This window comes from Ambystoma mexicanum, chromosome 4q, assembly GCF_040938575.1.
Source record: "Ambystoma mexicanum isolate Mex_15411 chromosome 4q, UKY_AmexF1_1, whole genome shotgun sequence".
In the NCBI taxonomy this organism is placed as follows: domain Eukaryota; kingdom Metazoa; phylum Chordata; class Amphibia; order Caudata; family Ambystomatidae; genus Ambystoma; species Ambystoma mexicanum.
This window is the reverse complement of record NC_090928.1, coordinates 650383690-650398607: the sequence shown is the minus strand read 5'-3', so window position 1 is coordinate 650398607 and position 14918 is coordinate 650383690. Positions and strand designations below refer to the sequence as shown.

At 46.1% G+C, this 14918-nt stretch overlaps 1 protein-coding gene across 2 annotated transcripts in view; it reads left to right on the top strand.

The window, feature by feature from the left end:
- Positions 1 to 5690: 5690 nt before the first annotated feature.
- The window catches only part of COMMD1 (copper metabolism domain containing 1), a 963648-nt gene continuing 954420 nt past the window's right edge, over positions 5691 to 14918 (top strand). The window contains exon 1 of one of the 2 annotated variants that reach the window (XM_069608220.1): positions 5691 to 5910. In XM_069608220.1, the coding sequence (XP_069464321.1) occupies positions 5707 to 5910 (204 nt within the window). In that variant the 5' untranslated portion in view covers positions 5691 to 5706. The remainder of the gene's footprint in view (positions 5911 to 14918) is intronic. The other variant, XM_069608219.1, reaches the window with a different exon arrangement.

Here is a 14918-nt window from a genome sequence, read left to right as displayed (position 1 = left end):
CATGTTGGAAAACCACTAGACCGTAGGGTGCATAAAGGAGAAATCACGTAGCAGAACCTCTGCTCGCCCTTCCAGCGCGTAACCGCCAACGCGGATATAAACGCCAAACAGGACGGCGAATGACACATACAGAACTCTGAGCCCAGGAATAATGATCCTGCTGTCCAATTGATATACAGATTGTGCTTTTGTAACCAGGGCATACCCAAAACCATGGGGTAATGGGCTGACTTAATGATGTCGAATGTAATCCGCTCTTGATGATGGTTTATGGAAAGTTGGATCTCTTTAGTCTGCAGGTTTATGGGTTCTGAAGAGAGGGGTCTTCCGTCAATTGCTTCCACCGGCTGCATGGTGTTTCGTGTCTCGTACGGAATATGATGACTAACAACCCAGTCTTGATCAATGAAAATTCCCATAGCTCCGCAGTCCACCAAGGCCAGAATGGGATAGGTCTTGTCTTTGGAGGGCGACAGGAAGGCCTGTAGTATTACCAAACTGTTTTGTCCAGGAGAGTTCAAGGATAGAATTGATGTGGAGCAAACATCTCTCTCCCGAATCTCTGCTCCATTTAAGATCAGGAGCTGGCGTTTCCTGAACGCCGAGGAGGTGCCAGAGGACATTCCCTGACCAAATGTTTGTCTGAAGCACAATACATACACAAACCCGTATAGATCTTTCTCAATCTTTCTTGAGGTGATATGGGTCCACGAAAGGCTCCAATTTGCATGGGTTCAGGTTCTGGCTGTGCTCTCAAAGGACGTCTTGGGTGGTTTTCCCTTGGATTTCTTCCTTTCAGCCTTCCTTTCCTGGATGCGAAAGTCTATTTGCAAGGCCAGGTCCATTAGTGCTTGGAATTAATTTTGTCTAGCCACCCTGGCCAGTTCATCCTTGATCTCATTGTTTAGGCTTCTCCTGAACAGGGTAAAACTAGCCTCAGAGGACCAGTCTGCTTCCTTAGCCAATTGTTTAAATTGGTCACATAAGTGAGCATATCTTGGGAGCCCTGTTGAAAGTCCAGCAAGCGTTCTTGGGCAGTACAGACATGCTCTGGACGGTCTCGTTTTTAGGTTCGATCGGGTGGCGTCTCAAACTGTCAAGGAGTTCCCCCCCTTCTCACCTGGGTCCGGTGTTTTCCGGTGTCTTCGATCGCTGCCTTCTTGCGAACGCTCCTGGTCTTGAACAGCGCTGCTCGAGTCTCGTCTGGTTCCAGGTTGCGTTTAGTTCCGGGATCGCGGAGTCCAGGAATCCGGGAGACTGGAAAGGCTAGAAATGCTCGGAACCAGGAAGGGGGAAAGGGACAGGAGTGGGTAATAGCACTGGGACAAAGGGAACAATACTGCGAGCTATGAACACACGTCTGGGCTACTCTGTAATAGCATTGAGACGCGCGGAGCAGCGGAAGGCGTGGTCTATAAATAGATTACGCCGAATTCAGCGCATGGAGCGAGCAAGGGCTACAGCTCTGGACCAGCTCTGGACGGCCATCTTGGAAGTAGTACGGAATGTAAGTCCCGTTGAGAGAAGGACCAGGAGGTCCACAAGGGGCATGATCTGAAGTTCATGACACGGACTTGCTACAGCAACTAGGTTTACAGAACTAGTCCCTTCCCAGTCGATGGAATTTCTGGTGTTCATTCTGGAAATGGAACAGGGCACACCCAGCTTACCGTTAGAGAAGGTGAACTCTATCAAAAGAGACATAAAGAGCATGATGACAAGAGGGAGGATTTCCTTGAGGGGGATAGCCAGGCTGGTAGGATGACTGCAATCATCGATTCAAACCATATTCAAGCCATATTCAAGCCATATTCCCAGGACCGCTCCATTACCGAGCATTACAATGTCTGAAGATAGAACATATCAGACAGGGACTGTTGTACGAGTAGGACGTCCCGATCTCGCAGGAAGCGTGGACAGAATTAGAGTCGTGGTACCAACACATGGAGGCTTGTGATAGAGTCCGACACTAGCCGATTGGGCTGGGGAGCACGCTGCGGCGGGATGTCTACCGGGGGAAGGTGGTCAGAAGAGGAGCTAGCCCTCCACATGAATTGTCTCGAACTGTCAGCGGGTTCTTTTGCGGTCCGATGCTGGATGCAGGAAGGTGCAAGATGCGCCATCCTCCAGAAAATGGACAATGTCTCTGCAGTCAGGTACATCAATCGGCTGGGGGTGGGGGCAAGATCCAAGTTGCTAGCAGAATTAGCCAAGGATTTATGGCATTTATACCTTCAGAGGAAAGTCATCGTAATAGCAGAGCACCTACCGGGTGCACAGAACCAGGTAGCGGACTGGAATTCGAGATACCTGAAGGACTCCAGTGATTGGCAGCTAGAGGAGTCCGTTTTCCAGGAGATTATAAAACGGAAAGGGCCATTCCAGACACACCTGTTTGCATCGAGACTCAACAGGAAGCTGGCCAGGTTTTACATCTGGTGACCAGACCCAGAAGCTTGGCCGACGGATGCCTTTCTCCAGCTTTGGGGACCAGCAACGGAGTACGCATTCCCACCATTTGCTATGATAGCACAGACGCTGGCTTAGGTCAGGAGACAGGGAACGAGAATAGTATTGGTGACACCAGATTGGAGAGGTCAGGCTTGGTTCCCAGACCTACTGGAAATGTCTTAGGACGCTCCTATCCTCCTGCCGCTCAGAGAGGACATGGTACTGGGACCGGCAGCGGAGTATCACCCACTCATCCAGACAGGGAAGTTGAGCCTGATAGCCTGGGCGATTTCAGGAGATCCTGGGTGAAGCTGGACCTTTCTGGAGAAGCTCAGGAGTCTTGGGCACCAGGGACCGGGAAGGTTTACAGGATCACATGGCGCAAGTGGAGTAGTTGGTGCATGGAGAAGGAAATTCATCCCGCTCTAACAGATTTAATTCATGTTGTGAACTTCTTAGTAATCAAGAGGCGCAAACCAAAGCGTACAGAACCATTTACACATATCGGTCGGCGATCTCGTCAGGACACGAATATGATATGATATGGCATTTATAACATGCCTATACACAAGTGTTTCAAGGCGCAACGAGGCAAAGGAGGGAGAACAGAAGGAAGACGGAGACAGCGATTTTACTAGGCCAGGTGACATTGAGATCGCACAAATACAGGGGGGGGAAGGGGAGAAGTGCAGGTGTATACCCATGGGGGAACATCCCTTGATTCGTAGATTATTGAAGGGAGTTAGGTGCATGAGACCACCAGCACCGAAATATTCACAGCTGTGTGACGTGAGCATTGTGTTAAAGATGTTTGAGGCATGGCTGGATAACGTAGAATTATCCAGGAAAGCGCTCTGGGCGAAACTGACCACTCTTCTGTGCCTCATTTCATGCAAGAGAGTCTCAGAAGTCAGAGTATTGGAGGTAGATAGGAAATCATACGGGGGTCACATTTTACATAGGAAAAAGGACAAAAACAGGTAACAGGACAGTAGATTATGCAGCCTTTCCAGAGAATCCTAAATTATGTCCTATCAGGCGCTTGAAGGCTTACGAGACCATGGCAGAACAGTTGAGACCCCCGGGAGAATCCCAGCTTTTGATAGGGATGAGGAAACCTTTTAGAGTTGTAGTTTCAGCTACACTGGCTAGATGGATAAAATGGTGTATGGATCAAGTGGGCATTGATGTGAAACAATTTGGCGCTCACTTGACCAGGGGAGCGATAGCATCCACAGCTTTTAAGATGGGAGCACGCCTGGAAGATATCTTGAAGGCGGCAGATTGGTCGAATGAGTCGACTTTTAAAAACTTTTATTTTAAGACAATAGATCAGATGGCTAGGTTGGTGGCATAGTTGAGACATGACTGAAAATATGTTGTTAATCATGTAATGTTTTCATCAGTGCATATGTCTGTGGTAATGTTAGCGATTGCCCACCTGTCCTGGAATGGTTACTTCATTGTTGTTATACTATGTTTTAACAGGTACAGAGTCGAAGTCGGAGGGCACATGAAGAATGATCAATGGAGATAAGAGAGTTAAGGTGTTTACCGGTTGGGACGAAAGTTCAGTTATCAACCAGCTTCAGAAAGAGGAAGTTACGAGGATGAAGCGGATGCTTAAATTGGACTGTTGGAATCACATGTTACCATTAAACCAATAGAATCAAATGTCAAAGTTACTTCATGATCATGGATATTGTAGTTCATTGACAGTTTGGTTCATATGTTTTAATTTGTTGGCTACTCGAGAAGTAAAGAGTTGAGTTTAGCATAATCCTTTGCCTCTGAGTCTTTAATAGAATCATGACTTTCTGTAACGAATGTGTTGAAAATCAGTATTCTTTTTCTGATCATTCCATGTGTTTTAATCAGTATGACGTGGCTCTTCCTGCGTACCTGTAGCCTTGTCTATTACTTATGTTTTATAAACTTACTGATGTATCTGAGTCAGGAATGACATGGAGCAGGAACCAGGCTGATTCAGGTAAGTATAAAAGGAACAGGCTTTATTCTTCTTAGTTACATAGGTATCGTCAATGAAAGGTAAGAGAGTAAGTAACAAGCCTCTGCCCTTGTTCCCAGTCTGTCTCCAAGTCCCAACCAACACTCTGTGGAATCCCCAGGCCTCCCACACTCCAAGTTCCACCTCACCATTCCATGAGGCCCCTGCATACACACAGCCAGTCACCACCATCATACCAGGATACCACACTTACTTATTTTGTAATCTAATTTGTGACCTTCTGTTTCTCTCTCTGAGAGCTATGGCACTAGATGTGTAATGACTACTGTTATCTCTGTTAAAGGTTTGAATAAAACTTTTTGAACCAAAACCCTTGAGCTGCCTGGTGTCTGCAGTCACCTGCTTTAGCCCCCTCGCTCAAGCAGGGGCTCTAGGAATCCCCTCCTGGTTTCCTCATACTTTCGCCCTCAGGCATGGTATAGTACTCCCAGCAGTGCCCAACCGGTGCCTTTCGGAGCCCAGCAAAGGCCCCTTGTCAAGAGTACAGGAACATTTTACTTAGGATTTGTGGTTGAGGGAGGTATTATGCCACCAGGAGGGAGGGGCGGGGCACTGGGAAGGAAGGTTCCGATCTGGAGGATGGGGCTCAAGTGTATGATCTGGGACAATTAAGATGCTCATGGAGGTAATGCAGACCTTCCAACTCGCATGCTTTTGGCGGGTGTCTCACCCGCCATGGAATTCATTCACTTACCTGCCAAACACCTAACCAATCAAAATAATTCAATGGGCTCTCAACCGACAAAATGTATATCTACTGTTTCACCCGCCCTGGGCACAGAAAAGGTTGAGAGCTATGGGTAGTGGGAAGGAGGAGGCGTTACACCTCCTTAGGAGAAGTGGCGTGCATAAAAGAAGAAGCTTCGGAAGGAAGATTCGGGTATCAGAGGCAGGGCGCTCATCAAGTCATTACTGTGACGAGGAAGACTAGCAGTGATGAAGATGACCATAGTCGGTATGTAATCCGATCTTGGCTTTCTTAAACGGACTCAGCTATTTTTGAACAGTACCGTTTATTGTGAAATGCAAAGAGGTTGCCCTGTGGGATATTGTTTAATAACGTTCTCCTACGAATAGTTAAAAGGTAAATCACGTTTTCAAATATATTGTTTTATTTTACCATTACCGTAAACTCCACAACACTTGAATCTTGCTTTTCTAGCCGGTTACGGTGTAAAATCAAGCAGAGCAGCGCTTGTGTGGTTATCACGTGACTCCCCAGTCACATGATTGCACATTCGACTGTCAGTAACACCATGGCTGAGCTGGAGAGCGCCAAGTCTCTGAGCGCACTACTGAACGGTATCGCCCAATGCACCTACTACAGGAACCCAGACATCACCGAGGAGCTGCTTAAACGGGAGCTCTACCCCGATCTGCCCGACCACGAGTTTCGCACCCTGGTGGAGAGAATGCGAGGCCTGCTCAAGGTAAATCAGCCCACTGTACTACATTTTCAAACTTTGTGGGTGGCACTCCCAACTCTGGGATAAGCTGACATGGGCAGTCCTTTTGATGGAGAAAGTTTATAGTATTACGACTACCTCATTGAGAGGCAGCTATTCCCTTGCACGTTATTTATTTATTTATTTACTTACACTTCATTAAATTGGGGACAAATAAATGAACCGTGTCCGTTTTTGTTTTGGGATTGAACGCATTTTGCTTTTAACAAGGACTGCACACGATCGACAGAATACAAAGAAATGCAAGTCTGTGCACGTCTAGTTCCATTTACACGATGGGACCACCACTTAAGGTCTTTGGGATTTTAACCTACTCTACAATGTATACACTTGACCACATATCTTCCGAGCTCCAGTTGGTGCATATATTCGTTTTAGCTTTAAAGAACCACAATAATAAAATCTTCTAGCTTTTGCTTGCAAAGAACAAATATCACATAGCAAACCAATCTGACCATATTTATTTTATTGTGCAATTGGAAGGTGCTCATACAGCAAGACATTGGGTTTCAAAGCACCCACAGAGCAAAGGGAGGGAACATGAGACAAAGTGCATCAGCTGTGCGAAAAACCTGCTATTCTGCAGGGTAGTAGCCAAGAAAAACATTAACGCAGGCACCTGGTACTCTTGCTTAATCACATGACCGCATAATCAAAAAGTCTAGGCGGGAAAAGGATGCTGTTCTTTCCATTTCGTACTCCTAAAGCTGCCTGAAGACCATGCAAATGGCAGTGGTGTGTGGTATAAATCAACATAACAGAATATTTAAGGTGTGAGCAATGTCTGCCCGTGCCTCTATTAGTAAGAACTAAGAGCTGCTGCTTGAGTCCCAGAAACGTTGGCTATGCTGAATGCCAAATATCATTGCACACATTTTGGTTGTTTCTGTAAGTGGCCTAGCCAACACATGTTTCGACCCTCACGGTCCTTTTCAAGAATTGATGAAAAATCAGAAACAAGTTGCTTGGTAGTAACTCAAAGAGCAGCGCGTGACTTACAGAAGTAACCAAAATGTATAACATAACATAACCCTGTATAATCAATTTAGTAGACTACAATACACTAGAGGAGAAAATCCCTATCCTCTATCACAACCAGCCCGACACACCCGACTGTTGAAGGGCTGGTACCAGTGGAGGCCTAACACTGTGACCATCTGGTCAGCCCAAATCTCAGGCATGGAGGCATGGAAGCTCCAGCCAACTACCCTGCCGAGCAGAATGAGCTAAAGGCGCAAGAAGGGGAGTCCTCACTGAGAGCACAAACTCTATTCCCAACGAGGGACTTAAACCCTCTCCCCTCACACTGCCAGCACATCTTCTGCACAGACCATTTGTGCCCGATACGTGGCTATAATCCAGCCCCTTGCCAATAGTTTACCCCTGCTGTATCCTTTGAGCTGTTGGGTTCCTATCCGTGGTCATCTGGCACAGTGGAACTAATGCTAGTTTAGTTGTAAAGGTGCACTCATTTAAATAATAAGGTAACTAATTTGTTAAAACATATAAAGAGTAAGCTATTTTTCTAAGGTGCTCCTTGTTTGAATTGTGCTACCAGACCAGAAACATTTAACAGAAGAGGATGGTGCCTCAAAGCAGTTGGGGCACTAGACATGGACACAGCATCAACAACTCAAAGAGTTGTAACGTAATTCAAGAACGTTTCCACACTTAATAACTTTAAAGTGTTTTTCAGGAAAAAATGTATTCATAAATTAAAATTGTATACGATACAATCTCAATTTGAAAAGTTCTCTCATCTATACAACAGAATTCCTCATTTAGTCTGATCACAAAGGTTTTCAACAAAGTGCAGAGAACAACGTACAATAAGCAGTCATTTCCATTAGGTTTTCACAATAAAAATTCACAATTATTATTATTATTAAACAGTATCCTGATAATTAGATAAGGAACTGCTTCCTAAATAGGTCTTAAATGTAGCTTCCTGTCTTCTACTAAGCGTTTCGGGGTTGTGCCCTTTGAAGGCGAGCGTCCCCAGATAGCACGATCCTCCCCACAATGAGAGACAATAATGGACTCTCCCAAGATGGGAATAAGGCTAAAACAAAGTGCGGGTGAGCTTAATGGGAGTTTATATAAGTCAGAATAGGGCATGCAAAGGACTCTGCAAACTCCGAGAGCGCTCTGTCTGACAATAGCAAAGACAGGCTTATATATTTACAAAATGCGTCATAAGAACCTACACACTATAGGGGGCACAAGTTCGTGGGGATTGGGTGGCGACGACTAACTATAGGTGCAGCTGTGATGTGGTTTGCCGTGGTTGGTGGACGTCACTGGTTACCCACATGGGCCGGGCTGGGGCGGTCAACTGGGCTCATCCGGGCGGTGTTGTTGTGCCAGCCGTGACCAGTGTCAGTGATGAACGTCTTTCTTGGCTTTCTGCACTAAGGCCACGCACACCGCATTCATTCAATATTGCAATATTATCTTCCCCGGTAAATCTTCCAATAGGTTATTCTACAGGTTAATGCAACACAGGAGGAATGCACCTAGAGTGGGGTCTTTTGGGGTTACATCAATACATGGTTACCATCGTCCCGTTGACCGGGTATCATAGGTCACGAGGTTCGGTCTCAGGGCAAGGGACAAGCTGTCCAAGTTTTCATGTCCTGTTAGAAGTCATTATGAATGTGTTCCTACAGTGTTGCTATAATATTGGGTGTCCTAATTTTACAGGGGCCATTAACCTGGGGTGAGCTGGTGGGTCGTGGAGCCTAAGAAAGGGCGCCTTCGGGCCTGCGTTTATGGCCGGGGTTTACTGCTGGGTTGTAAATAATTCAGGTGGCTGGCCGCGGCCCTGGGAGCTGCGGGGGAACATAAATGTTTGAAGCGGCTCCAGCCGAATTGGGGGAGGTGAAGCAGAGCAGCACAGGCCTCTGCTTTCCGTCTGGCAGGTTTCAGTGGGGAGGAAGGGGGAATGGCCTTGGATATGCCCACAATGGTATTTTCCTCGTGCGTTGCAGATTTATGTGGAAGAGGCATAAACATTCATATAATGTACAATACTCATTGAGTCTTTTCAAAGCTTATGTTTTCTACATTGTTAGTGCCTTTTACATGGCCATTTCAAATGCGTTACCTATATGTTAAGTATTTAACAACCACAAAATTTTGTTACATTTCTATACATGCGCGGTAAGCGAGGTAGTAGTAAGGTTGGTGGAGCACGCAGGAACAACTGGCCAATGAGACTGATGGCAGTGACGCATGGTGAGCTTGGGCATACATATTGTGCATTTTCATGCACCATTTACATGAGCTCCCAATGGGGTTGAATTCGTCTTCCTTTGCACTCTAGCAGCATTAGTTCAGTTATGGCATGGGACCTTGGGGTGCATTCTTCTCGGCGAAACATATAACATGAAAACCCGGGACACTTTTACCATTTGCGCATAGCTACGGGGATGTGGGTACTTCAACCAGAATGCCATATAAACACACATTCTGCCATCTTCATGGAGGTTACATGTTTTAGTCAAAAAGGTCATGGAGAGAAAGGTTTCATCACAGGTAGTTTGCTCATTAGTATTTGGGGGCTCTGCTTTTGTCGGGGGACCATTTTACAGTTCTTTTCCACCCCGGCCCTGCTGGCCGGGTCATACTGAGAATAGTGATACACTGCAGAAGGTGAATGTTACAGTGTTTGCATCTAGCACTAGCTCATGTCCGTCTGTTCGTGGGAACGGGCTCTCAGCAGATCTGCCAGGGAGCTGCGGCCGCAGGGACACATGAGACTCTCCAAGGGTGGGGGCCGCGCTGCGGTGCACAGGGCCCATGCCATTTTGATTTCACAAAATGGTTTCCAGGGCCTAGTTTAATACAACATGTTTGGTCAATGTCTTCAGCCAGTGGTCCACCCGCCACCTGGGCCCTGGTGGCAGGGGGATCCCCCGACGAGCCATGGACTTCACAAGGGGGAGAGGCTGCAGGGGCGGAGGGTCTCTTGGACCAATCCTCCCATACACCTTCTTCGGGTATTGATCAGGATATTCTTTCTGAAATGTTAAATAGGAGTAGTAAGTGTGGTTCAATCAATAGAACTGATGTTCAGTAAAACTCCAAATAGAACATTTAAGGGATAATAATTTGGATTACTGTACTAACCTGAATTGGAACTCATGTGGGGACCTATAGTTTCTTAAAAATCAACTCAAACCGAATATTGGTTCTTGAAATAAGAATGAATATGAAACTTGGATGCACAGATCAGCTACAGATCAATTTTTTCTGTCAGAAACTAAATTGTGTTCCCAAGCGTTTTAGTCTGTTGCGGGACAAGTCGCTTATGAGGCGCTTGGTCCCGCAAGCATACCAAAATGTGACAGGGAAACAAAAGAATTTCTAGAATAACATTATTGACTCATCCACTCAGTGGATGTTGATTTATGTCCCCCAGTGAACACTGGCTAGCTCAGGATTACTGGAGGACTTGATTCAGTAGAATTCTGGTGGTTAAAAATATAGACAATCTACGGTCAGATATCAGGGGATTCTAATAATCTAGTTCGTTTTAAGGCCACAGAACTTGCATTTTGCATACCTTTCGTTGGTCGTTTCACTGCCGAAACGCCCTGTTGGGTGGGAAGATTATTGAGGTCAACTCCACTTCTTGTACATAACTGGCTTATGAAAGCCATACAGGGATTGAGATATAACTCTCTGACGCCTCCCCATTCACGGAACTCCAGCTGCAGCTATTACCGCCGTTCTGCAGATTTAATTGCATTATTTTGATACAATCTAATATTTTGGATCTCGGGGGCGCCCTCTCCAAGATGGCCGCCTGGCATCTTTGGGCACCTCTCCACCGTGCCTGGACCCTCCCAGTCTGCAGGCGCTCCCCATTGGCTACCCTCGCCTTCTGACGGGCCAATAGCCACCGGGAGGCGTAAGCCAGCCTTCTGCACTAAGGCCTGCACGAAGGCTGATTTCCTGTCCCAGCCTGTGCTCTTCTCCTTCAACACCACCACGGAGGAGTAGAAGTCTCCCACAACACTGCAGGAGAAGTGCACTGCCCAGGAGTGAAGCCAGAGCTTCCTCCTACATCTAGGTAGGCCTGTGGGCATGTTCTACCTTTGCTGAGGATTCACCAATAATCACCTTGTGAAGTGCTACTGAATGTGCTCTGACGCCTCCCCATTCACGGAATTCCAGCTATTACTATCGTTCTGCAGATTTAATTGCATTATTTTAATACAATCCAATATTTTGGATCTCGTGGACGCCCTCTCCAAGATGGCCACCCGGCATCTTTAGGCACCTCTCCACCGTGCCTGGACCCTCCCCGTCTGCTGGCTCTCCCCATTGGCTACCCTCGCCTTCTTACGGGCTAATAGCAAACCGGGAGGCGTAAGCTGGCCTTCCGCACTAAGGCCTGCAGGAAGGCTGATTTCCTGTCCCAGACTGTCCAAGCCTTCCCAGCCGTCAGCCAGAAATCCTGCTCTGCTCATGACCTTCGAGGACCATACGTTTGACTCCATCTATAAGGTAATTTGTTGCTCATAATAAGAGCACATTAACTGTTCCATTGCTACGAGCATCATCAGCCGCGTCCTAAAGTTTATAAACCTTAATGGTTGCCGGTGCTTTATGCAGTATCTAATTTTAGTGTGTGCTTCTTTGACATTGTTTGTTTGTATGAGGCTAACACTGTCGCAAACGATATATGCATGATGGTTATATGTGGCACATAACCGATCCAGCGGTTTTGCCTTTAAGTGCTCCCACATTTTGTGCTCCCGCCCTATTCTGTATTTCGTGTGCAATCTGTATTTGCCTCCATATCCTTGTGTCAGCACCCACAACATGCCTAGCCATTGTCGATGCTCTCATGTTAACACCACCTTTGCCATCTCTGTGTTGTCACCTAACGCAATCCCCCAACTCCAGGCTTTGCGTGACATGCAGAGAAATCTCTGTGAAAGCTGTTACTGTATGCTTGTACCACTTCCTTAACCTCTGCCTTTGGGAGCCTTGTGCCCTACTATATGTACAAATCCATCTTACTATTGCATATCCCAGCTTGCATTACATGATGAACAACCCACGGCCTGTGATTTATTCCCTGTGATTGATTTTGTGTGACGAATTTTGTTCCCTAAATTTCCTCATGGAGGAACTACGTTGTGTTATAACTGATTAATGATTGGGATTTTGACATGATCATGGCTGAACTGACTGGACAATGTTGTGTTGATCATATGATTGAATCTTGCCTTTGATACTACTACTGCATATTCTAGCTCGTACTAGCTATAGGGTTTTCACTAAGTTATTAAGCTAACGTGATCTATCTCTAGTGAATTACCTTCATTGAACCCTAGCTTATCAAAGTTTGTATATGCCTACTAGTCATTCCTGTGCAGGCGGTTAGAAATGCTGTGGACTCTAGATTTATCATGCCTCCTGCCTAGCATATTTTGGCCCTTCCTGCACCCCAACTATTGGCCCACACTACACATCAGATCCTACGTCCTGCTCTCTTTGTTGGCCCTGACATGATTTGCACACCTTGCACCACTTCGGCACAGCATTATCGCCCACTTTCACCAGCCACCCACTCATCATACGTGCATGATCTAAAAACCCTTGCCAACATGACTGCTCCTAACCCCTATCTGAATGCCCCAGCCCTTTGGCTACAACACTTTACATCCAAACCTACCCCCAATTAACCCTGTACTACCTACCTCAGAAACCTGAGACTTGGCTCAAGACACTGTCATACAACTCTTAATCAGTCTCTTATTATAGACAGTGAAGTCCCCTTACCCACTCTTCCCCCTATCCATCTACACCAGAAATCTGAGACTAGGCACGGGCCCCCATCTGACCTATACATGTGTACCTTCTCATGCTAACAGCCCAATATGCACACACCAAGCCTCCATCCGATCTCCTACCAACCAGTTTATATATACTCACCTTAGCCAACCTTGTCCTACGTATGCTAGAAACCAGAGACTAGCATCCAGATTCCACCATGTGTCGTACCAACATTACCATTATCCTAACATCAAACTTCAGTGCCGACCAACAACTCCACAACCACTCACAACTTAACCAATGCGCCGGCATCCAACAAAAACCTACCACCTCATTTGACCACTAGCCACATCAATGCCAAAGACAAGAAGCTCATAGGTGCGCTTATTAATGCTCGATCTCTCCCTGCACATGCCCTTGATATAGCGGATTTGATTACATCAAAAAACGTAGACTTCCTGGCTATCACTGAAACCTGGTTGCATGCAGCAGCTGGCCCATCACTATCGAAGTGACAGGGACACTAATCAAACAAAGGGTGGAGGATTAGCCTTTATCTGTTCGCTTGAACTCAGGGCGATTCCTAACAGCCAGATACCATCTGCTGAACTACTTTCCATTAAACTACCCATCTCCCCCAACCAAACTGCTACAGTGCACCTCATCTATAGGCCCCAGGTCCTATTTCCACATTTATCTATCATCTATCCTTGCTTCTAATACCAAGCCTAACTCGGAAATCCTTCTACTTGGGGACTTTAATCTAGGATACCAAGATGTGAACGATCTTAAAGCCTCAGACCTAAATACTCTAACAGACTTTGGCCTTACACAACAAGTCAATGAGCCCAGACACATCAAAGGTCGTACCCTCGACTGGGTTGCTGACCTGAATTGTACTCTCAACCTCATCGCAGTGACTCCCTGCCTCTGGTCCGACCATCATAAAATAATCTTTGCAATTAATTTCAATCCCCAAACATCCAAACCCAATCTTGCCCCTTCATCCAAACCCATAACAAGAAGGATATCACGACGGAGAAACGTATCCCCATTATTCTTTTACTCAATACATTGTACACCACTTGCTTAAACCCCACAGTCCTAGTGGATATATGTAATCGGGCCATGCTAAAAGCTCTCAACATCAATGCACCGTTAAAACTGCGTAAACAAAAACCTCGTCTTCATCTCAATACCTGGTTCACTCCACAACTCGGAGACCTACATAAAGAAAGGCTGAGTCTCATTGGAAAAATATACTGTCTTTAATTAACAAAAACAACCTAACCATTGCCTCCTCCACCTAATAAAGTTGCTCTTCTTGCAGCCAAAAAAGACGTTCAAAACAAACATATCCTGCAGGCACAATCGAACACTAAGGAACCCTTCAAGATCCTAAAGGAATTAGTCACCTGTAGCCCCACTGGACACCTGCATCCCTGACACTGCCTGGTGTACCAACATCCAGAAGGCACTTCTAGATAAAATCGCCACACTTCAAACTAAAATTAATGCTAAAAGAAGTAACCTCTCTGACTCTGCTCTGAACTCACCATCGTTCAAACTCCCCACTCCAAAGCCTGCCTTTAAACCATTCAGCTTCTCACCACTTACTACTGGGGAAGTTGAAAATATCAAGAAGCTCAAGCCCTCAAACTGTCAAGGTGATTCATGTCCTGCTACTATTATCAAGGAGGCAGTTTATGACCTTGCACCCTTTATTACCACCTTCATAAATGCCTCTTTCAGATCTGGTATTGTCCCGGACAACCTCAAGGATGCCTGAGTGATTCTGCTACTCAAAAGACCCACTATAGACCCAAGCAACCCCTCTAACTATAGGCCCATTACTACTGTGCCATACTTATTAAAGATTCTGGACCGCGCTGCCTACCTACGAATTCAGGACTATCTTGAATCGAACCAACTACTGGGTCTCCATCAATCAGGCTTCTGTCCCAGACATGGTACAGAAACTGCCCTGATAGACTTAAAAACACAAATTGAGGACCTAAAGGACAAGGGCAAGTTGGCACTCCTCCTTCTCCTTGATCTTTCAGCAGCTTTTGATTTGGTAGATCATAAAAGTCTTTGTCACCACCTTAAAACTGCTGCCCATTTCTCTGACACAGCCTCATCATGGATCAGCTCCTTACTGGCTAACAGAATCATGAGGG